The 24758-nt window shown below is 38.7% G+C and overlaps 1 protein-coding gene across 2 annotated transcripts in view; it reads left to right on the top strand.

The window, feature by feature from the left end:
* Positions 1-4124: 4124 nt before the first annotated feature.
* The window catches only part of abcc10 (ATP-binding cassette, sub-family C (CFTR/MRP), member 10), a 22635-nt gene continuing 2001 nt past the window's right edge, over positions 4125-24758 (top strand). Inside the window, exons 1-21 of one of the 2 annotated variants that reach the window (XM_029259248.1) lie at positions 4125-4313; positions 6867-7038; positions 7977-8182; positions 8291-9635; positions 10043-10270; positions 10772-10928; positions 11486-11634; positions 12843-12922; positions 14463-14634; positions 15004-15102; positions 16712-16901; positions 17876-17953; positions 18219-18413; positions 18671-18800; positions 19302-19488; positions 20626-20969; positions 21845-22014; positions 22168-22328; positions 22531-22784; positions 23720-23865; positions 24269-24366. In XM_029259248.1, coding sequence (XP_029115081.1) covers positions 8022-8182; positions 8291-9635; positions 10043-10270; positions 10772-10928; positions 11486-11634; positions 12843-12922; positions 14463-14634; positions 15004-15102; positions 16712-16901; positions 17876-17953; positions 18219-18413; positions 18671-18800; positions 19302-19488; positions 20626-20969; positions 21845-22014; positions 22168-22328; positions 22531-22784; positions 23720-23865; positions 24269-24366 — 4344 coding nt within the window. In that variant the 5' untranslated portion in view covers positions 4125-4313; positions 6867-7038; positions 7977-8021. Of the gene's footprint in view, positions 4314-6866; positions 7039-7976; positions 8183-8290; positions 9636-10042; positions 10271-10771; positions 10929-11485; positions 11635-12842; positions 12923-14462; positions 14635-15003; positions 15103-16711; positions 16902-17875; positions 17954-18218; positions 18414-18670; positions 18801-19301; positions 19489-20625; positions 20970-21844; positions 22015-22167; positions 22329-22530; positions 22785-23719; positions 23866-24268; positions 24367-24758 lie in introns of those variants that run through there. The other variant, XM_018750932.2, reaches the window with a different exon arrangement.

The raw sequence follows: 24758 nt of genomic DNA, 5'->3' as shown, positions 1-24758 counted from the left end.
TTCATTATCAGTAATTATTTGTCCAGTGCAGCATTGTGGTCTTGTGCTTATCCTGGAAACATAAAGCAGGATACATCCTGAGCAGGATGCCAGTCTGTTGATTGGCAGTCAGACACTCATTTGCACACATGCGTGTTCTCACACACACTACAAGCAATTTAGTCACCAGTCTACCTGAAACACATGCCTTTGGAATGTGAGAGGAAACCAGAACGCCTAGAAGAAGCCCATGTTAACATGGAGAGAAGATGCAAACTCCACACAGACTTGAGTCAGATTCAAACCCACCGTCCAGGAGCTGTAAGGCACCAAGCCCTACCCACAGCATCACTGTGCCACCCTCATATTTAAATAGTTAAATCCTTTTTTTCCCCTGCATAAAAAAGAGCTAGTATGCCTATTCAAATTGCACACCAAAAAGTCTCTCAATGCATTGACAAGGCTCACAAATAGTAAGTGCTGTTTTAATTTTGCAAAGGAGCAGAGAAGTTAGAAAAGAAACGAACAGAAGGTAAACAAGTTGTAGGTTTTGTGTCTTGTATATCTACCAGTTTTTGAGCTGATGGTGAAGTGCCACCTGCCCACTGCCCTACATCTTCAAGTGATACCTTCAGCTCCAAGTTGATGTCTACACTTCAAGGTAAATAACATACAACTCATGCTTTTGCTTATGTTTGTATGGGGTATTGGTAAATTTTGTTTGAGTTATGGGGTAAGATAAGGAATCCAGAAGCTGCAGGTAAGTGGCGACACCCTGCTCCAGCTCTGGCTAGGGTTCTTTATTCAATCTTATGATTTATAACTTCCTTCGAGGAAACCTGGAAAATGCGGATGCGTGCACGAGGTGTCCCGGTTCACCACAGGCAGGGGCTGTCCACCTAACTACTGTCTGTAATCTGCTCAGTGGGGGAGAGCCTACTGGTCCTGTCCAAACAAAAACCCACTTCTACCCCCCTTCACAGAGTTCTCCAGGTTGCTGACATTTGCTTTTACATTTTATTCATTTAGCAGATACTTTTCTTCAAAGAGACATACAACTCAGAGTAAACAAAAGGACGTTTCACTACAGTTATAGATGCAGATGCATATAGATGCTTTAGATTTGTCAGATTCAAACTTAGTGTATTATTTACCTGAGAAGAAATATTACTGAATCACAGCATGTTGACACTTAATGATTGAAGTCAGGGTTACAAATAAAGTCTCTTTAATAATGACAAATACACTAGTAAAAACATTAATCTATTATTGACCTTTATCTCACACCTTGATCCAAAGTGACATTCAAACTTTGATAAGTAACTCAGCTTTTTTTGCACATCTGTATATGGAAAAAAATCACAAGATGGAAGGAGTCTACAGCCAGTAACATTTTCAGACCTCATAAATACTGTGCGTCTCGCAGTGCACTTGGACACTTTATCAGCGACATCCTTGGGCCACGGTGTGTTTGGGTCTTTCCGCACGAGGTACTCACTGGGTGACTGAGAAAGTTGGAGGCTTGACTTTGGTTGCTGGAAGGGGAAGAACTGATTCCTCTATGTGGAAAAAACAAGAAACACAATGGCAGGTTGAATAAGACAGGGTGGATCACAACAGTCGAGGAGGTGTTCAAGGCTCTGCAGTGATTTAGTTTCCGCGTTCCCCCTTTATACATATACAAGTATATAGTGTCTTCAGAAAGTTTTCTGACTGCTCCACTTTTCCACACTTTGCTGTGTAGTAAATGTTCATTCATTCATTCAATCAATCAATCAATCGACACAATGACCCATAGTGACATTAAACCACACTCTTCTTTCACTTTCCTGTTCCTCCTTTTTATGGAAAACCACTACCTCACAAAGCTTTGTGGTATGATAATTTGATACCTGGTGTATAGTGTTTTCACATGAAATCTTTTTCATAAGTAGGTTTCTCAATGAGTAATTTTATTTTTACTCAATTGTTTTTGAAAGTAACAGTACTTCTATAGCAGGAACAGGATTAAAGACTGGCCCATTCTCCGAGTATGATGTCACAACTATTGCAGGAAGTCCAAAGTACATATTTCATAATGCATAACTATCCATCAGTAGGCACCTCTGCTTACCCAGTACCCAGCTGTGGTAAGTTCGAAACACTTTAATTTATTATTAGTTGAATGTCTTTAACTTATATTTGGGGCAGCAGGTAACGGGGATTAGTGATGCTACCTTGAACTGAAAGATTTAGGTTTGAATTTCACATCCTGCTGTAGTGCCTTTGATCAAATTACTTACCCTGAATTCATACTGTAAAACATGTCCAGCTGTGTGAATGGATAAATCAAGCAGCTTAACACTAAAGCACTTTGAAAGAACTTTGGTTTTGCAAAGAACCAAATCAATGTTCCATTTATTAATTTATAGAGACAATAATAACTGATGTTTAATTTGTTGAATATTTTTTGTACAAAACTTAGAGTATAACTCTTTTTGAAGTAATGGATTACAAAACATGGGTAATAGTTTTCTGTGCTTTATCTCCTTTCCAGAAGCATAATAATTACAATTCAATGAAATAAGAGTTTTAACAAATTAAACGAATTTAACAAAAATTTGACTAAATACATTTTCCGTAAAGTTTTATCATACATCATCAAAGTACAAAGTTCAGTATTTGATGAAATGACAATAGTGATATTTGCTGTGTTTTATGTTCTTATCTCTGATTCTACTGAGTGATACATAGGATAAGTGATCTTCATGATCTAGTCAAAGGTCTTCAGGAAACCATTTTAAACTGTACCATAAAATGAATTTTACATCTGTCTTCATTCTTCAAAGAGTACTGTCTATTGTGGGACATATTTCAGATGTGATTTTAAATGTATCTGGCTTGACTGATTTGTTACTTTGCAAAGGTAAGTTTTTTTTTTTTTTTTTTTTTTTTTTTTAAGGTTTTAACTGTTGATTGACTTCTGAATACAGTTTTGTTTATTAAATTATATTAGGGATCTTTGCTTTTATAATATTGTTAGCAACTTTTATGTGTTGATTCACAAGTGATGTCCTAATTCAGTTAATCATATTTTAGTAATCAGTTGCATTAAAGTTCCATTTTACAAATAAATAGCTACATTAATATTTATTAAGTTGCTAATGTGAATTAAATTAGTAATGTATATTTTCTAACATGACAGATTAGTTAAGTAAAGGGGAAATCTTGCTGTTTTACTGATGCAAACCTGTTTAATACTACTCTTATGATCATAACTTATAACAGTAAATGTACATGATGACTTTCAGTTCTGTATAAGAGAAAGTAAACTTTATTGTGAAAAACACATGTTTAACCACAGTGTAGCATGATTCCAGTAAAGGGATCAAAAACAGTTTTTCCTTAACTTCTGGCATATGAAAATATATAAAATACCAAGCAGAAGTGAGAACTGAGACTGATGATGAGTGTTTGAGCTAATGTGACCAGTACATCTGTGGCTTCACAGGTAATGCAGTAATAATGTGGAAGAAGCTTTATCTATAACACCGTTATGCATGGAAAAGTGGCCAAATTCACAACAAAAAAATCTTTTGTACTAGAACTCGATTACTTAAACTATAATAATAATAATGAATTAACTACATACGTTGTGGTTAATATGTTTGTGATAAACTAAAGACAACTGTTATTTTTACATTATGATTACCACACATAACCAAGCTTTTAGGAGATTAATTTTTTGATTTTTTTAAAAAAATAATCGTAAAAATACACTTTATTAAAGCAAATGGCTGCATTAGGTTTCAAGCGCAGTATATAAACGTCGCCGATTGCTTTCAATAAATAAATTACTGTCACTGCAATTAAACGATATGTTTTAATGAGCCCTTTAGTCCTAACACGAAAAACAGACGTACCTCGGGGATCCCCAAGTCGGTTCGTAACCATAGCAACCAGTCAACTTCCGGGACAGTGCGCCAGTGCTCTTTTCTACCGCAAGGGGGCGTCTAGACTGTTACTATAGCTGGAGCTGTAGAGTGTTAGCGAGAGGAATGTTTGTGGCGCCTCGTCAAGCTGTCGCCGCCGAGATCCTCACCACGACAAGCAGCAGGAAACCGGCTAACTGACTAACGAACATGAACTCATTTCTTTCTTTCTTTCAGAACTCATTGACTGAGCTTCCTAAAGTCCCGGTAGTGACGTCAGTATGCGCGCGCCCCGTCAAGCAGCTGTCGCTTCTCGCCGGTGTTAGTTTGTTCGTTCGTTCGCGTGCAGGTTGTGTGTTGGAATATATGTTTTATAAGTTGTTTTGACTGTGAAGAAATGAAATAAGGAGGCCACGGTACCGGGTACGTCTTTACCCCTTTTTGTTGGCTTGAATAAAATAATTTAGATCCAGTACATGTGTATTGTCAATACTATTGCTCTACATGATACATACACAACTGAGCAGGTGGCGCGAGGAGCTCGCCGGCGGTGGTGTGTTACTGACTCTGTGCTTGTGAGCTGTTACACTGTTTTTTTTTTTTTTTATATAGAGCTGCAGTAGCAGATCGCTAGGAAGAGGATTTGCTTTTATAAACTGTGTGTGTTTGTTTTACAAGATTCCACAGTCAGTCAGTGGTGGATTCACGTGTCGTGTGTGCTGTGCTTCGAAATACGCACGTACTGTGTGTGTGTGTGTGTGTGTCTGTCTGTCTCTTCATTCCAGCTGTGAAACAAGTCAGTGTGTCTTTCCTCCCTCCTCTTTCCCTCTGAATGGCAACAATACAGTATAATAAGGAGGCGTTTAGTCCGCCAACATGTCACTCCCGTGTAACAAGTGATGAGCATCACCTGCTCAGAGTGGACTCACCTCCATCCATTTGTCCACATTCAATAACCGCCTGTCCTGAGAAGGGTGGCGGTGACCTGCACCCTATTCGGAAAGGGGGGGTACACCCTGGATGGGACACCAGTCTATTGCAGGGTAGCCACACACACACTTGGGGCAATTTGGTGTCGCTGGTTCGCCTGAACTGGATGTCTTTGGACAGTGGGTGGAAACCAGAGCACCCGGAAGAAACCGACGCAAACATGGGGAAGAACGTGCAAACTCCACACAGGCTGAGCAGGGGTTGAACCCACGTTCTCTCGCGCCACCGACGTGGCCACGAGGGTAAACTTGTCATGAAAGTAACCTGACAAGGTAGAGTGTAAAAGACTCTGCATACAAATCTTTAACCACCAAAACACCAGCTGGAAGAAGTGATTAGGTTCTCTTTAATATATTGAATATACAAAATAATGTATTAATTAAAGCTGCTCATGTTGTTCATTCTTCTAGTCTTTATAGGACCATCCAGTTAGCTGTGTGATGTAGGTGCTCAATGTTCAGAACACCTCATTGTTGAGCGCAGGAGTTCACTCTGACATGGACCTTCTCTAATCAATATTTTGTTTCAGGTGTTTATTTTCTAAGCTTCTACTTTTACCTTATCGGACTTGCTTTCAGACCGCGGTAGGGGAGTGCTTATTATACGGGCATCTCCTAGTCAATTGCACATCTCCCCTTAACCTGCCCAGAATGGCAGGCAGCATTTTTGGATTGTGCCTTGCAAAAGTATTCACACCCTTGACCCATTCTATCATTTTCTCAGCCATGAATGGTACATTGAAATGTTGCGTACTCTCTTTTTGTTTACGTTTAAAAAAAAAACACCCAAAGTTAAAATTGTTACAAGGTGACATTGTTTTGGTGTTTTTATGATTTTATATTTTATTGAACATTTTTGAGAAAAATATTTATATGTTGTTTGCACAAGTATTCAGTCCCCATCTAGTGATACGTAGTAGAGACACCTTTTGTTCCACGTTCAAATTCGTTGAATAATCCTTGTGGACCACAGTTTTAAAAAGACTAGTTCATATTCAAAACAAATGTAACAATAAATATATGCTTACATGCTTATTTATGTTTTGATAATATACTTTCTGCTTTATTCTGAGTTAGTGATTCTATGGCTTTAGAGCACATTGCAGACATGGCTCACCAAATTGAAAATGTTGATTGCCACAAAATCAGATGAATGAATTTATAGCTCGTAGGTCATTATGATTTGGTTTCTAAAGTTCATTGCAAGGCACTACCTGTACTGCAGTGCTGAAATCGATGAAAAGAACTGAATAAAAGGCAGTCGGACGTCAGCATTTGGAAACATATGACAAAAGAGTGTTCTGGCTCATTTTTGTCTTAAAACCTATGTCTACTGACACATAGACACTCTGGCACATACACACAGCAGCTGGACGTGAGCAGTCAAAGGCATTTTGGTGAAACCTTGAATGGTGAAATTTTCAGTGTTTGAAAACTTTGTTTTAAAGAAACAGTTTGCAATGTATTTCTGAACCCTGGCTGAACATGTCCGTTATGATGTAGGATGTCTTTTCCTTCACCATGCCTTGTGATTTTTTTTATTTTTATTTTTTTTTTTTAGGTTTCATTCATTGTTAGGTCCCTTGTGCACTGGCGTCTACCCAGGGATTATTTAAATACTACTCCTTCCTGAGTGCTCCACGTATGAAAATTTCCATTTATGCAATCTGCTGTAGTGATCTCGACAAGATTCTCTTCTGAAGTTTTCGCAAATACAGTGAGAAAATATAAGCAGAACTGAAAAATATCTGGAACTCTGCTGCAACTGTAACATTGTGGCACTGTGGGTCATTTGCTTTTGTCATGAATGTGGCCACCGGAAGTGCTTCTTGCATCTTTATTTTTCCATTTATGCCTCTGTGTGTAAATATAAAAATGATACCCTAGTTGTTCTTTAACACCAGGTGATGGCAGCAAATGGTCAGATATGAATACGAGTTGAATCAGCTTTTTTGTTACTAATTTATTATTTTCCTGCCCTATGAAGCTCAGGGCAGCAGTCTGTTACAGGGCGCAGACGTAAATGTTCATTCATCGGAGGCAATTTAGAGACGCTGGGTCATCTGAGCCGTATGTCTTTGGAAGGTGAGAGGAAGCCCACACAAACGCAACTGTTCACAGGGAGCTGACGCTGGATTCGGGCTGAAAATCCCGGAGCTGTAAGTGGACGGTGCCGCCTGCTATGCCGCCCCTTGAATCGGTGTAGTATTTCGTTGAAACAATGAGGTGATTACTTAGTCATATGACTGCAAGTAATCACCTCATTGTTTCACATCTTTTCATTCTTTTTTTCCATTGTTTTCATTGTTTCACGTTTTTTCCTCCAATAGGAGACAATTCTGCAGGTACAAATACCAATATCAATTTGTTTTTTAAGATCTTTTTTTTTGTTTTATAACCAGTTTAAGATAATAGAGAAGTCTTGTTGGAAATTTTTATGCATTGCATAAAAGTGTGTGTTCGGGACACTATGTCATTTAGAGGCGCTATGTAGTACCTTTGAGCAATTTATTTTACATGAATTGCTGCAATGAAAATCACCGTGCTGTGTAAAATTCGTTGTAAGCAGCCTAACATTGTTCAACGGACGACTTTACAAATAAATAAAAGTACTGATTCTTCTATGCCAATTACTGAAATTTACTGTAATCAGTGCTTGTGACTGGTTGAGTTTGTGAGGGAAGTACAAAGTATATAACTGGTTTTTGAAGAATAGTGTCAATGTGTTTGTGTGCTTTGCAGAGAAAATAGCAAATGTAGCAAGTAGTGAATAATATACCTTTTCTTAAAGTAAAATGATTGTGTCACTGGGCAAAAATACCACTGTACCGAATAAAAGGCCTGTTGTGTGAAAAGGATGTATATTTTTTATGTCACAGCGAATTCTTTGTTTTACAGGATCCCTTATTTGAGGGCTGAGTGTATTTTTCATTCTAGTTTTTATTTCACTTGTATTTAAACATTTTCTACTTTTAAATTTGGTGCTTAATTTATTAAGGTATAGACAAAGCAGCAACATTTGTCACAGAGTTTGCAATCTTGTATTGCACATCAGTGATTTAATTATCTAACAATACACATTCTTACTTTTCCTTAGGGATGCTTTTAAATTTCCTACAGATTTCTGACTCCATGCTATTAAATGGCTCAATTTTTCGAAGAATTCTGTCACACAGACGGATCGGACCCCTTTCCAATCTGGCAGAACAAAACCATCAGTTCCTGCTTCAACAAGCTGATGCTTAATTCTTTGCCACATGGTCTTCTCGCTATCACCAGTGCATGTTATCTGAATATACCAAGGTAGGTGTAAAATTCACTTTTCTTATTTTATCTCACAAATAGATGATATTGTCCAGTTATTTTTGAACATCCAGTAGTGTTTTTCTCACTTCTGATTTTTCCATACAGATGCAGCCGCATCACTTCTTCTACCTCATATGGCTGGGGCATCAGGATAGTTGTGGCATTTTTGATGGCAGTACTTTTTGTTTTGGATGTTGTTATAGTAGGTCTACTACATCTACCAACAATGTACCTTGACATTCTGGCTGATGGATGTGCCACCCTTGGTTGGTCTGTGCACTTCATGTCACTGGTTGTTTTACAGAAATCAGTTTACAGTGCAACCAGAGGTCCTGTTTGCTTGCTGATTCTTGCCATCATGCCAGTTTTTACACTGACTGTTACCATGGTTTCCTACTGCCAGGACAGTATCTGTCTGGACATTTCTCAGCCCTTTAGCGTGATGCGGCTGACTCTAGTAGCCAGCCAACTCTTCCTGCTTTTTGTGTATTTCCTGGCATTTGCGGTCCCATGCCAGGCTGAACATGTGGAGCTCATCTCAGTCAACGACTCAGATCAGACCCCCCTAATTCCTGGAGGAGTTCACTTTGGGCAGGATGGGCAAATTGTCGGAGATGATGGGGCCACCTGGCTGTCCAGGATCTTTTACCTCTGGTTAAACCCTCTTATGAAACGTGGTCAAAACATGGAACTCGAAAGACCTTCGGATGTCTGTCTGCTACCCTGTCACCTTCAGACAAGGGTTGTCCGCCAGAACTTTGACCGCTGTTGCGGGAAGTCTAGGCATGAGGAGGTTGCGTTCGAGGATGAGGCTGGACACAGGAGAAGAGAAGACCTCTGTAAAGATGGAGTATTCCGAGAGCGCTCTGAAATCCGCCTTCTTCCAGTGCTGCACAAGGCCTTCGGGCTGAAGTACTACTTGCTAGGTGTGGTGAAGTTGCTTGGGAACATGCTGGGTTTTGCAGGACCATTGCTCCTCAGCAGCCTTGTGGCCTTCATGGAAGACAGCCAAGCACCCATTAGCCAAGGACTATGGTGCTCCTTGGGTCTGTTCACGAGCACTTTGCTCTCTGCTGTCCTCCGTAATATTTTCACATTTGAAGTGTCCAAAGTTTCACTTTCTGCCCGTGCTGCAGTAATCTCTGCCATTTACCGCAAGGCCTTGCGGGTGAGCAGCACTACACTTGCTCAGTTTAACTTGGGTGAAATTGTCAACTTCATGAGTACAGACACTGACCGGCTGGTAAACTTCTTCAATAATTTTCACGATATTTGGAATCTTCCCCTGCAATTTGCAGTCACCCTATACCTCTTTTATGTGGAAGTGGGTGTGGCATTCTTGGGAGGATTGGGTTTTGCCCTTCTGCTGATACCTCTTAATAAGGTCATTGCCACCCGTATCATGAAGAACAACAAGGACATGCTACAGAGCAAGGACAGCCGTGTCAAGGTATGTGTTCATTTATGTTAAATATTCCAGATATTTTCATACTTTCATTGGTTTCAGAATAAAGGATCATGTAAGTAAAATGTGTACATAATTACAATACTTTACACTCATCAAAGTATGCTGATTACTTTAAATATACTTTAGAAGCTTGCAAAGTTTTCAGTAAGTTGTACATTTCAATTTCTATAGAATTAATGGTCCATCATGAATGAAACACAAAGATTGCTGTCATTTACCGCTTTCCTGTTGACTTGTGGCTCCTTTAAGACCCATAATGACTCAGTATTTTCTAATTGTACACAATCCATCATGATCATAGATGCGTTATTGAAATTATGCAAAAAGATATTTAACTTCTTAATACACCTAAAACTCACATTTGTATATGTTTGTAATGTGTCATTTAGCTAATGACAGAAATGCTGTTTGGGATGAGGGTGATCAAGTTCTACACCTGGGAGCATCACTTCATACAGAAAATTGGTGACTGCCGCAAACGGGAACTGTCTCATCTGAAAAAAATCAAATACCTTGACGCTGTGTGTGTCTACATCTGGGCAGCACTACCTGTCTTAATTTCCATTACCACCTTTGTCACTTATGTGCTGTTGGGCAATGAGCTTACTGCTGCCAAGGTAATTTTTTCATGTTTTACTCAGTGTCTGTTGAACATTGTACTTACATCTGTACAATGGTATATTTTTGCCAGGCTCTCCAGAAAACTAAAGAATTTAACCTTAGCTTAAATAAACATTTATTATATTCCTTTATTGTACAAATGTTTTTTCTTAATGCATGTAGAGTTATAAGGAATCTCTGTATGGAAAAGCGGAGCATTTAGTCATTTGAAGACAATTTTTTAGGCCGTGCGTATAGAAATTCAATTTTTTTTTCACCTTTCCACTTGTCAGGGCCGAAGTGAAAGCTGTAAAATCCGGTTAGTTGCAGAGTTGCTGGTAATTTACATACAAAAACGTAGTGTGATTACTTAGTGATTTTGCTGATGTTCACAATCTAGATTTAATTTTCATTGAAATAAGTACATTTGGTGAATTTTTCCGTGTATTGCAGAACCTTTGCATTTTGAATCAGTTATACCATGATTTATTTAAAAAATATGTCTATAATTCTTGCAGGTTTTCACAACGCTGGCCTTAGTGGGTATGCTCATCTTGCCCCTTAATAACTTTCCCTGGATCTTGAACAGCACCATTGAGGCCAAAGTGTCACTGGACCGTATCCAATGCTTTCTAAGGCTTTCCGACCAGGACATGGATATGTACTACAGCAGTGGTATTATTATTATTATTATTATTATTATTATTGTCATTGTTACATGTTGTGTAGATAATACACAAAAAATGTGAGAAAGAAATAGAATGAATTAAAAACAGAAACAACCAGAAATAGACCAGTTAAGATTTTCTTTTTTGCTTTTTCCTAGGTAATGGCTTATAATGTTTCTATTCTAATTTACAATTATTGAATTAATAATTTGTGAAACACACTGAGTATTTTCACCTAAGCAGCTGAGTAGGTACCTTGCTTGAAGGTCACAGTAAGAGCAGGGATTCAGACATGGGACCTTGTGTTCGTCAGGCAATGGCTCGAACCGCTACCCTCCCTGTTGCCCGCGTAGTAATATTAAGTGTTACATTACAGAATTCAGCACTTTTACAATTAAACTTGTAAGTGGGCTTATCACGCGTACAGCACAGCTCCTGTTTCTTCTGTTTAAGTAAAATGCTAATCTTTTACATCGAAGGTTAAGCTTAAATACCCTTCCGCTAAACTTCTAATAAACGTCTATTGTGGTCATTGTTTTTATGGTCGCTCTACTTCTCCAAAAGCACCACCTGAAGAACCACTTATTGCTGTCCAGCTGAAGAACAGCTCTTTTTCTTGGAGGGGTGCTGATAACACTAATCTTGCCCCGAGTGAGGCATCTTCCCCAGATGGCACTTTTCTGCTTCATAACATCAGCTTTGCTATTAAAGAGGTGTGTACTGTTTTGCTCTATTTCCTCATATGATACATAGCATACAAATAAATACTTTTTAAAACACTAAATACACAAACTTGAAAGAGATTACATTTAATAACTGCAGTTTATACATGACCTCTGAAATGATTTTTAATGCCGTGATGGTTACATTCCCTCTTAGCTGTATTCAGGCAACCATGAGAGACAATTGTTCATGTACCTCATAAATCCTATGGTGTTGCATGTCAGATAATCCATAGCAAGATGTTCTGGGCTGAACACATGCAACAAGGCAAATATATACTGTAAATACAAAGGGAAAAATAAATTTAAAAGAAGAACTCGGATTCTTTGTTTGGAACAGGAGGTGTGCGTTATTGCGGTTCTCCTTTATTCATTTGGGATAGTTGTTAGAGCGTGCAGTTTAATGTAAGCGATTGCAGCTTTAATTTTATTCGGGGTTGTCTTGTCTAAGGTGTAACATGGAATAACAGTAAATTTTAGAAGGTTCGTCCACTTTACTGCACTGAGGCACTGAGCTCCTCAGTAAACCCGACTATCGAGGGTCTGTTCAGACAGCAAGTCTTAACTTTATTCCTAGGGATTTTAATAGGTGGCCCGTAAAGATCAACACTGATTAGATGATCCTCTAATATTGACTGAACCAGAGAATAAATAGACTTATTTTGTACAGTGGTGCCCCTTGAAATAACTGGGTTGAGCATTTGATGATGATAGTGGGATGGAGCTGCGATATGCTGAATAACCCTAGAAAGTCAAGGAAAGATAAAGAGGTTTTTCCCATAGCTGATTCTATATTTCTATTAAATTTGATTAAGCGTTAATTACGTTTGCTATATTGGGGTATAATATCATTATTGCCATTTATTCCTTTAGCTGATACTTTTCTCCAAAGCAACTTTTAATGTTGAGCTACTCACAAATATGCACCCATTTTGTACAGCTGGGTAATTTTATTATAGCAATTTACGGTAAGTACCTTGCTCAACAGTATTATAGCTGGAGGTGACAGTTGAACCTGCAGCTTTTGGGTCCAAAGGCAGCAGCGCTAGACACTACACTGCCAGGTGCCCCATTTAAATAAAATACATAGAATATTTGTACAAGATTTATTAGTGATTATTTTGGTGTGTTTAACACTCTTGTTTTGGAAATGTGTTTGTAAGACTTGATTAATGGGTGGTCTGTTTGGTGTTCTCCAGGGGTCCCTGGTTGCTGTGGTAGGAAAAGTTGGCTGTGGAAAGAGCTCACTATTGGCCGCCATCGCTGGAGAGCTGATCCGGTAATATTTTAGCTATAGGCAGATATTGTGATATTATTCTGATTATTGACAACACGCTATAGGACACTACAGAGCTCATGTATATCCTTACATGTTTCTGGCATGTTCTGAAAATGAATGATCTTATCATACTTTTACTAAACAGAGACCCTGATGTGGACAAGCAGTTAAATAAACTCAAGGAGCAAGTAACAGTGTTTTACTAAACATAGTAAATGTTTAACAAAAGCGCTGGGCTGTGGGTTCAGACGTGGGTTTCAATCCAGCTCTGACTTGTCAGAGTTTGCATGTTCTCCCCATGTTCATATGGGTTGTCTCCGGATGCTTCTGATTCTTCCCACAGTTGAAATACATGTTTCATGTGGAATTGGTCACTAAATAGTTTGTAGTATGTATACATGCAGGTGAATGTGTAAGTTTCCTGCAACAGATTGCTGTCCAAACCAAGGCATACTCTGCTTTAGTTTTATATTACTTTACTGCTTCCAGTGACTTCATTTTGGTGTTTGAGTGATTTTTAAGTATGACTTAAGAGTTCATGCACACATTTTCTCCTTTACGAAATATTGATAGTATGGCCCCTGTGTAATAGTGTCCCACCTAGAGGGTGATTTCATGAAACTCTCAATTCTGCGGGGCCGGCGCTATGGCTTGCGCAGCAGCCAGAGTTCAGCTGGGAGCTAGGGTTAGGGCTGGAGATAGGGTCAAGGCCGGAGCCTGGGCTATGGCTGGAGGTAGGGTTAGGGTTCTGGCTGGGGCAAGTGCTGGAGCCTGGCTAAGGGTTTCGGCTTTCTGCGGGGCCGGCGCTGTGGCTTGCGCAGCAGCCAGAGTTCAGCTGGGAGCTAGGGTTAGGGCTAGAGATAGGGTCAAGGCCGGAGCCTGGGCTATGGCTGGAGGTAGGGTTAAGGCTGGAGCTAGGGTTAGGGTTCCAAATTAAGCTCTCAAGACCTGTATGTGAACTTCTTGAAACTGTATTTTGGAATAATTATTTATAAAGCTTTAAAGATGTCACTGATTTTCTTAAAATCATGTTTTAATAGCTTGTATGGCATACACACATACACATTTTGTAATATAGTAGTGTAATATATTATAATATTCTTTCCATATGTTATATGAGGTCACAGAATTAGATTTACATGTAGAGATGCACACGAGAAAACAACAGCCTAATAAAGGCCCTAGGGTCACATTGTGTCAGTTTTTTCATTTTTCCTCTTGAATAAAATAACTGATTTTTCAAAATGAAGTTCCATCACACTGTTCTGCTGTAGTTAGTATTTGTTTTGAAACGTGTTTATGTGTAAGGCTGCACTGTAGGTACTTCACTCAACATTAACTTAAAAAGTGTTGGTCTGCTTTACAGTATTTCCATATACCATGGTATGTTTGTGAATTTGGCTTCTGCATTGTTGCAGTCACTTTACTTAGCCGTTTTCTGCACTTTGACAGTTGCCAGATATACTGTATTATTGGTTTTAATGCCTTGTCATATGTTTACATCACACAAGGAGTAAAAAGGCCCCCGCTCTCTCTTCAGGTGTGGCGGTGTGGTTTATGTCCAGGGAAGAGAAAATGGATTTGCCATGGCTGCCCAGGAGCCTTGGATCCAGCACGGATCAGTCCGAGACAACATCTTATTTGGCAAAGAATACAATAGCCACTTCTACCAATCAGTGATTGAGGCTTGTGCTCTTACTGAAGACCTCAATGTGAGCTAACTGTTCATGAGCCACTTAAATTATGATAAGAGATGCAGTTTTTTTTCTCTTTTACCTACCGTTTGTGTTAGTCTTACCTTTGTTGTCATGGCGAAAATACAACTTAGTATATGTCAGAGTTAGCGTACCACATTGTCATTAGTGTACTGTATAATTGTCATACCATACATTTCAGAGGGAGAAATACAGTATTTATTTATGGATTTACTTATTTAATGTTTTGCTCAGGTGGAAAATTACTGTGTACTTATGAATAATTTTCAAAAAGACATTACCTTGCAATAGTTTATTGTATTTGTCTGTCTGTCTGTCTGTTTTAATTGAATTTAATGGCATACTCTGGGTTGTGTTTGCTGTCAGATACTGCCCGGTGGGGACAGGACAGAGGTTGGGCCGAACGGAGTCACGCTAAGTGGGGGACAGAAAGCTCGACTTGCCTTGGCTAGAGCCGTCTACATGGTAGGTAGTATAAATAACAGAACCGTGTGCACCGAAGAGCCAAGTATAGTTTTACTGACGAGCCTTTCAGTCAACGCATTCACAGGGTGTCATCAGTTTAATCAAGACATTTTTCTTCAGATGAGAAAAAAAAACACTAATGAACCTTTAATGCTGTTAAAGAAAAGGATGCACTGTGATCTGATTATATTGCATGTGCGCTTGGGACTAACCCTCAATTAGCATAACTTTGTTAAAAAAAAAAAAAAAACAAAGAAGAAAAGGTTGCTCCGTGTTTACCTTTTTTTCTCCTATCACTTTTTTGCTAAAGCAGGTTTATGGTGGTCCTGAGCCTATACTGGAAGCATAGGTCGTAGCTAGGTTTGGTACACCCCAGATGGGATGCCAGTTCATCGCAGGGAAGCTACACACATGCTTTCACTAGTCCACCTGACACCCATGTCTCGGTACTGTGGGCGATGCACCACGGAAGTGACCTAAATGGAGACTTTGTGGTTTTCAAAATGTTTTGCGTAGAACAATATAACAAATCTGCTGGAAGCTTTTCTTGTTTTGAAGGATCTTTTCTTAAACACCATTTCATAAAACTTACTAAAAACAAATGGCTATTACACATCCTTCTTTGCACAAGTATGAATGTGCATATACATACATCACTATGTATGAGTGCGCAGCAGGTACTGTGTTTTGAACAGTTCCTTTACACTTGAGAGACCCGTGTGCAAATCAGGTGGACGGTAATTTCAGTAGGTCTTGGCTAAAGCAACTTAAGAAGTAATACAGCACTAAAGACCGGTAGAGAATGTCACTGTCCATCATCACACATGGCAAGTCAAATTGGTAGATGTCTAAGTTAACAAACATTCATTCATTCATTCAAGATACACAGGATAAGATGTTACTCCCTATGTATATATTACAACAGCTCTAATTTGATTCATTTTGTTTAAAAAATAACTTAGCTGTGACATTAAACGGTCATTCATTAGATAGAACTAAAATTGAGACTTAAGGGTGCAAATATATTATGAACTCATGATGTAAGATTTTGGTGAAATAGCAAAACCTTTAGGGGTTTTATTTTAACAAACACTAGGTTATAGTTAATACTTGTAGACTAATGGTATATCATGATATAATGATAAACACATGATAAATGTGTATAGTCTTTATTAGGAATATCTAAGAAATTTTAGCAAAATTTAGAGAGGCAAAAAATACTGCCAAGCATAGAATTTGTATAGAGCTAATAGACTATTAAAAATCTATGGCCATCTTCATTATGAACAGTTGAACTAGTACTCAATGTTATAGCAACATGGGTTGACAAATAATGGCTGATGGCCTCATGTACCACTGTACCATCATAGTTTTAGAATATTTACATTTCATTGTTTCAGTATCCCTGTTTCTAAAACCAAATAAATCATGACTAATTAAATACTTGTACCCAGCCAACTGCTGTCAGTAAACTACCAGCTGTTAGCTACTCACACAGTGATATCTAGTATTTCAAGTAGGAACTGACAACGCACAGTATGCATGCATTTTCGTTAATAGCGTCTTTAATTCTTTCTTATTCTGTCCCTCTTCTGGCATTGCTTTTTAGGAGAAGGACATTTACCTTCTTGATGATCCTCTTGCTGCAGTGGATGCTGATGTGGCGAAACACCTCCTGGAAAAATGCTTAATGGGAATCCTCAAGAATAAGACTAGAATACTATGTACCCATCGTATAGAATTTCTTGACAAAGCTGACATTGTAGTTCTTATGGATAATGGCATGATTGTGAAAATAGGTACTTTTTTTAAAGTTCCTCCATTTGTTGTTTTTTTTTTTTGATTTTGTGTTATAAACTACTGAAATAGGTTGAGATGCCTACAAGATACAGAAAAAGGGCCATGTAAGGACAGCTGGTAGCATATTGGTTAGAGCTACTGCCTTTGGATCTAAAGGTCGCAGGTTTGATCCCCACATCTGGCTCTAAGGTATTTACCCTAAATTGCTCCAGTAGAATTACCCAGCTGTATAAATGGGTAAATAATTGTAACCTTAAGACTGAAAGTTGCTTTGGAGAAAAGCGTCAGCTAAATGCATGAATGTAAATGTAATGTAAAAATAATCAAAGCATCAAACTATATGAATATTGCATGGCTGTTGAATGAAAATGGTATAATTAGTAAAAGAGGTGGGGTCAAAGCTGTTAGATTGCTCTAGGGCTGCCTGCACTGGTCTGCAGTTTTGTCGGTTGTCCTCTTGAGAGGTAATTGTCCAGGTGTCCCTTGTGTAGTGTGCTAGTGATCTTCTGTGCATCAAGCAGTACAAATGTTGAGGATATGCAAGGTTGATGCTATCTGGAAAGGGAAATGAAGTGTGTGTGCTTGTGTATGTAAATATACCCTAGGCAGAAAATTCACAAGTATTAAAGAATAACTGTCATAAACAAATCTTAAATTACTAGATGATTCTGCAAACATAAAGGTTACACCCTTACAGCAGTGCAGTACTGTCCTGTCAGTAGTGTGAAAGGCTATGCAGGAGTAAGGTATTATCCACAGTATCAAAAGCAGCACAAAGGTCTAGAGGGATTAATATTGTTCAGTTGCCTACATCAGAGGTATATCATTATATCATTAACAGCTCCTGGAATTTCGGTGTCAGTGCTACAGACAAGGTATAGATCTGCACAGTATTTTACTGATTGTCTACTTATGGTCTCTCAGTGAAAGTCTTAACACAGTCTGCTTTGTTTTAAATGTATTTTTTCAACAGGTAGTCCCAATAAAATCCTCCCTGAGGTGGAGCCAGTGCCGAAGAACAGAAATAAAAATGACAACAAGAAAGAGAACGGTATCTGTCCATGAAATACTGTGGTAGTGCTTGGGCTACTTATTTAGATAGGAACAGTTTGCTAATGGGGATAACTTTCAGCAATTTTATGTTATATCACATATTATTCTGTTTCTACTGTTTTCATAACTTAAACCCCAGGTTTTTAAAAAAAAAAAAAAAAAAAAAAACAAAACACTGCATTTTAGCTTCATTTACCATTACATCCTGGCCTCTAACTATATTCTTTTGTAAAGGATGTGCACATTTCATTTATGTGTATTAGATGGGGTGAACAGAGAGTTGGAGCAGAAGCAAGATGAAGATGAATTCTGCGAACAGCCATCTCTAATACACTGTGTCATGGGTGAAGAGCAGAAACAGACGGGCGTAGTCACTTGTAGAGTGTACCGCTCATACTGGCTCGCAGTGGGAGGCGTCCTTGGATTTACTATACTTTTCTTTCTGTTCCTCATGCAAGGTATCAGCTTCTTTGACATGAAGATGTTTTTGATACTTTTAAGAAATAACAGCTTCTAGTGTAGTGGTTTGAGCTGCTGTCCTTCACTCAACGGACCCAAGTTTGAATCCCATCTCTTGTAGAACCCATTACCTATCCCAAATTCCTCCAGTGAAAATTACTCAACTTTGTAAAATGGCTTTATTGTTGTATGTGTATGTGTGGGTTCATGGTTGATGATCACTAGATAGTAACTTTTAAAATGATTTTCTCTACAGCTTCTAAAAACATATCAGACTGGTGGCTGGCTCATTGGATCACCAACATTAAGAACAATGAGAACTTCACTCATAGGGATCTGTTGTTACACAGTCTTTCACCAAGTATGCCACTGTTGCAAGCAATGATGTAAGTCTGTGGAGCTAGGCCTCTTTTCCCTCTTTTTACAATACAATGAATATGTGTGAATATGGGTAGCTGATAACCGCCTAGCGGTTACAGCTGCTGTCTTTGGATCCAAAGGTTCCTGGTAGCACCTTTAAGTACTAACCCTAAATTGCTTCAGTGAAAATATTGCTCAGTTGTATAAATGGGTAAATAGTTGTAGGTAGCTCAACAGTTGCAAAAATACTTGCTCTACTATTTCCAATAATGGAATGTGACAGTTCCTCATGATTCATGCATTCCCTCAGCAGGTTACATGCATTATGAAACTTGCTAACTTTGCCACTTATGGGATAATCCTATAGCATGATGTTGGACCTTAGAAGTTATTTGCCAGTTGCTGTATCTTGACCATTTCTGCACACTCACATCTATGCAGATAACATATACTGTATTAGTATGTTTGACAAGTAAGCTGTTAGTGTCTTAATATCACTGCCAGTTTTGTTTTCTGTCATGCCACAGGTCACCAAATCATTTCAGCAATCAAAATGTCAATGTGACTGGTCAGCTGGAGTTCTACTTAACTGTGTATGTGTCTATCGCTGCTGCCAACTCAGTCTTTACCATCATCCGAGCATTTGTCTTTGCTTATGGAGCCATTTGTGCCGCCACGGTCATTCACAACCGACTGCTGGACAGAGTGCTAAAGGTATGACCCTTCTTTTGCCATAAAGCCTATATCTTATAGCTTAGCAGACTGTTTTAAATACTAACTTTTTAGGTCACCCTTAGTTTTAGCTTTTAAATTCATACTTGTTTTGTTCTTATGTGATAAATGGGGAATAATTTTCCCAATAAAAAAGCATTTAGATGATTCCCTAAAGCACAGAAAGTGAGGTTTCTGAAAATGCGTTGAACTCTAAAAAGGATGTTCACTCAGTCTTAAGGAAGGTGTCAAAATCACTGTTGCTCAGAAGAGAAAATCCCTCCTTATTAGGGCTTTACCAGGCTTTTCAATTTGAAGGTTGAGACCTAGAGGTGCACGATCAGAAATGATATTGAGCTGTATTATTTTCCAGATATGTCTAGAGATGATGTATGCTGCTTAGGAAAAAGTCAATGAAGAGTCAGAGTTCTGGGCTTTGCTGACAGGAGCCAAGTCCAGATTCATCCATATACTATTATTTTAGTATTATCTCATTAAAACGGGAGTTTTTCAGGGTGGGTGCAGGAGGAGATGGAACCAAAGCTAAGAACAGCATTGAAATTTGATAACCTACTTGTCAATTGCAGTAATCATATAATCATGAGGAAAAAAGGCTGGAAAAATGTGGGTTCACCTGAACTTGGACCATCAATCAAAATAAATAGTGCAGCAGCAACTGCAACAATAATTTTTGTTTTTCAATATGGTATACGTTTGTATATCCATAAATACAAGCGCAATGTTACTTTGCTTTCTTTCCACCATATTTCTTTTGTGCTGTATTTCAATAACCCACAAAGCTTCATCGGATCACACATTTTATTTGTAACCTTAAACCCTGTTTTTTCCAGAAAGACATAAAGAGAACAGACATTGTGTAAGTTATTTTGTATGAGATATAACAGGCTTTCATTCGCATTGACTAGAAATATAAAGAGGATCATCACTTGTGAAAACTGAAAAGGTTCAGAACATCCATAAGAGCTAAATGTATTGAAAACTGGTGTCATACATACTGATGCCAAATCCTTAAGCTACAGGGATAAGATCTAGATGACAGTTACCTGGCTGTTGTTTTAACAGTGTTTCCTGTCAGATGTGTTATTTGATTCATTTTTTTTTTTTCCTTTTGCTGCCCAGGCTACTGTGACCTTCTTTGATTCCACTCCACTTGGCCAGATCATCAATCGCTTCTCATCAGATTTGTACAGTGTGGACGATATGCTGCCCTTTGTTCTCAATATCCTGCTAGCTAATATTTTTGGCCTACTGGGAATGATAGTTATGATGAGCTATGGCCTACCATGGATTCTGCTGCTATTATTGCCATTGGGGGTGCTCTACTATAAAATCCAGCACTTCTACCGTCATACCTCCCGTGAACTCAAACGCCTCTACGCCATTACCCTTTCCCCCATCTACACCCACTTCTCTGAGACTCTCACAGGATTGTGTACCATCCGAGCCAGCTGCAGCAGTCTTAGGTCGGAACCTAACATATTTTCTCTAGTTTTTATGTAATTATTATTATTGCCGTCTTAGAGTGTGAGCTGATTTGGGCTGAAGGGGAAAAAAACAGAAGAAATTCAAAAATGTGGGTGTGCACATCATCGACATACCTAAGAACATTCAAAACCTGTTATTACTGTACAAAAAATTTGATTCTCTTTTTAAAGAGAAATATAAGTTTTTCCTTTTTGGAGGGAAAAATTATAAAATAAAAAATCTAGTTGTGAAGTGTAAAGAAGAAAATGATAATTAAAGGGGGTGAATACACAAGTCCAGGTGGGGACTGTGGAGTATTTCAATTTGGGAAATAAATCCTTCAATCATAAGTCACATGATGACTGATGAAATGATGTTTATTTGTAGGGTTTCTCTGTGCACAGCATCCAGATTTATAGTTACTGTCTATAAGCTAGGGATGGTGCAGAGGATAGTGCTGCTGTCCCGCGGTACCTGGGCTATTCGGGCATAGGTTCAATCCAGCTCTGTCTGTCTGGAGTTTTCATGGGTTTCTTCTTGCTCTGGTTTCATCCTGTGGTCCAAACATTTGTTTCGGGTAAACTGGCGACTCTAAATTGCCCTTAGTGTGTGGGGCATGCTTACTTGCACAACATAATGAATGTTCTTCAACTTATTGAAAAAATGAGCCACGACTCATTTATTGTAAATTGGTCTCTATTTAATACATAATTGAATACTAATGATGCTAATAGATGCTAAATTACTGATGGGTACAGTCCTTAGTTCAGTATTTCTGGTTCTGTCACTTTTTTAATGGATAGCTTAGTGTGATTATTGTGAGGGGAATGAAGACATTGGTGACCTGCCTGTTTTTATCCTTGTGTTTTTCTAGGTTTGAGGAGGAGAATGAAAGCCGTCTGGAAAGAAACCAGCGGTGTCTGTTTGCTGGCAATGCAGCTATGCAATGGTTAGACATTCGCCTACAGATGATTGGTGTTTTGGTAGTGACAGGCCTCAGTGTGATTGCTATAATTCAGCACCAGGCTAAATCTATTGACACAGGTAAGCTTTGGTGGGGCGAGCTGAGCATTTCTCTTTGAATAAATGGAAAAATAGAGGAACACTTGTATTTCCTTGTTTAACATAATCAGTGTGTGTGGAAGGCTGTGTGTACTACGGTGTAATAATGGTGTTCTCGTGTGTTTCTTTGCACAGGCCTTGTGGGTCTTTCTCTGTCTTATGCTCTCTCAATCACTGGCTTACTTTCTGGGCTCATCTTCAGCTTCACACAGATGGAAACTCAAATGATTAGCGTGGAGCGGACGGAAGAGTACTCCACTGACATCCCAGCTGAGCCTCAGCATGGAAGTTTGGAGGTGAGGGAGTGCCAGGATGCGGGATACAGAAAATGAATTACAGTAATCTTTTTTGTTTTCATTGTTATGTATCATTGCATTATTATTGTTATTATTAGGTACATATGACAGCATTAGTGTTTGCCTAAGTGTTGACATTTGTTTGTGAATAGTTGATGGATTATCATAGATGTGTCCCATTTTGTGGTTATTACCCATTCAGGTGTCCTCCTTGTGGCCAGAACATGGGCAGGTCGAGTTCCAAAAAGCTGTACTAGTGTACCGTTCAGGTTTGCCAAATGCTTTAGATGAGTTAAGTGTAGTCATCCAGGCTGGAGAGAAGGTTGGAGTGGTGGGCCGAACAGGTTCTGGCAAGTCCACTATGTTCTTAGCCCTTTTCCGAATGTTGGAGCTGAGCAGCGGGAAGATTCTGGTGGACAAGGTGGACATTAGCAAGATGGGCCTGGAACAGCTAAGGTAAGTAGGGGAAATAAGAGGTAAAATTAATTTAAGTGGATCAGTTTAGGTACCCCTAACCTTAGCACTTGTCACCTTCACTATCTTCACTAATACAAGACACAGTAAGATATTTGAAATTATTAAAACTTGTTTGCATGTACTTTTATACTGGAAATTTCCATTTTTAAATGTTGCAATCAGGAATTTCCAGCTGGTGTGCTGGATGTTTAGGTTTCTGTGTTTTTAAAAGCTATTTAAAGCATCAAGAAGGGGATTTTCACCTGCAGCTTTTGAGCACATTGCCACAGCTATGCTAGCAGCTTCTCATGTAGACTTTGTCCTTCCATAGAGGTTAAACATAGTATCTACGCATTACTGCTTAGGAAAAAACTGCCTTTGGACCCACAGGTTCAAATCTCGCCTCCAGCTGTAGTGCTCTTGAGCAAGGTACTAACCCTAAATTGCTCTAGTAAAATTACCCCGCTGTGTAAATGACTAAATAATTGTAAGTACTTTAACATTGTAAGTTGCTTTGGAGAAATGTGTCAGCTAAACTAATAAATGTAAATAAAGAGTTGGATTATTTATATATAGTTCATACTTAAAACTTTCATACATGTAACTAAATTGTGTTTTAAAATTAGAACATGAAGTGTACCTCACTTACTGTTTCCATCGTTTGGAGTGGTGTTCACGCTTTACACTTCTATCCTTAAGTTTGCCTTGGTTTTTCCAAGCATGTGATGCATTCCTTTCAAATAGTACCTTTTGAAAAGATGTTTTTTGGAGACAACAATAGCACAGTTTTCTTTGTTTTTTCTGTAAGCTTCCCTTTAATTATTCTGCTTTTTCTTATAAATTCTGACCTCAGCCCTGTATCAGCTCAGGTGTGATGTCTGAAGATAAATCTGTCCATTTTGTTCACATTTTTCTGTTTGTGGAATATTCAACAGGTCCAAGCTGGCCATCATCCCACAGGACCCATTCCTTTTCAGTGGGACTGTACGGGAAAACCTGGACCCCTGTGGAATTCACTCCGATGCTCAGCTACTAGATGTACTGGAACAGTGTCACCTCATGCAGGCAGTCAACAGAATGGGTGAGACGGCAGGGTTGGACGTGCTGGGAAAGTCAAATACAGGAGATGTGAATAGATGTGCAAAAATGAAAACAAAAACTAGATGTTTTTATTTGTACAGATTCTCATAACATGAGCTTTTTCGTACAGCCTGTTCATTTTTCCTGCTGTTTTTATCTCACAGTTATGATGTCTACTCATTTGCTCTACTGTGATTTTAATTGTATCATACGATTAATGAAAATCAGAATAAAGGCTAACTAATAATTCAGCTGGAAAGGAAATGTACAGAACTATGATCTGTGAGGGCAAAGACTGTACAACTCTGGAGTGTCATTTCAGGCTCTTCTTTCATGTCGTTTTTCATACCGTGTTGCATGGAGCATTCTCGCGTCAATAACTCTTTGGCTATTTCTTGTCTTAGGGGGGCTGAATGCCGAAGTGGGGGAGAAGGGGAAGTCTCTGTCAGTGGGGCAGAGGCAGTTGCTGTGTCTCGCACGGGCCTTGCTGACCCAGGCCAAGGTAGGAAAAAAACCACAAGTTTTATCGAAATAATATCTACCGTGCTGTGATGAGTTGAAAAAATTAGGTTATGCTTCAGTGCGGTCCTCCTTTCAAATAAAATGGAAAAAATGTGTTAATTGTACAGTTAATATTTACTTAACTTCAGGAGGCTGAACTTGTTTTTTCCATTTATTTCTTTCAAACCTGGATCCTTCAAGTGCAAAGCAATAACTCTAACCACTACACTACCTCTAACCCCAATAGCTGATGGTTTTTTACAAAAAAATAAAAAACCTCACAGCTCTCACTTGCAGTACTAAGCTACTTAACAATTTGACCATGCAGTCAGTTAATTGTTAGTGGACCGATTAAGGTAAAATATCTTGCTCAAGGGTATTTCAGCACAGTAG

This window comes from Scleropages formosus, chromosome 16, assembly GCF_900964775.1.
Source record: "Scleropages formosus chromosome 16, fSclFor1.1, whole genome shotgun sequence".
Taxonomy (NCBI): Eukaryota; Metazoa; Chordata; class Actinopteri; order Osteoglossiformes; family Osteoglossidae; genus Scleropages; species Scleropages formosus.
This window is presented reverse-complemented; position numbering and strand designations above follow the sequence as displayed.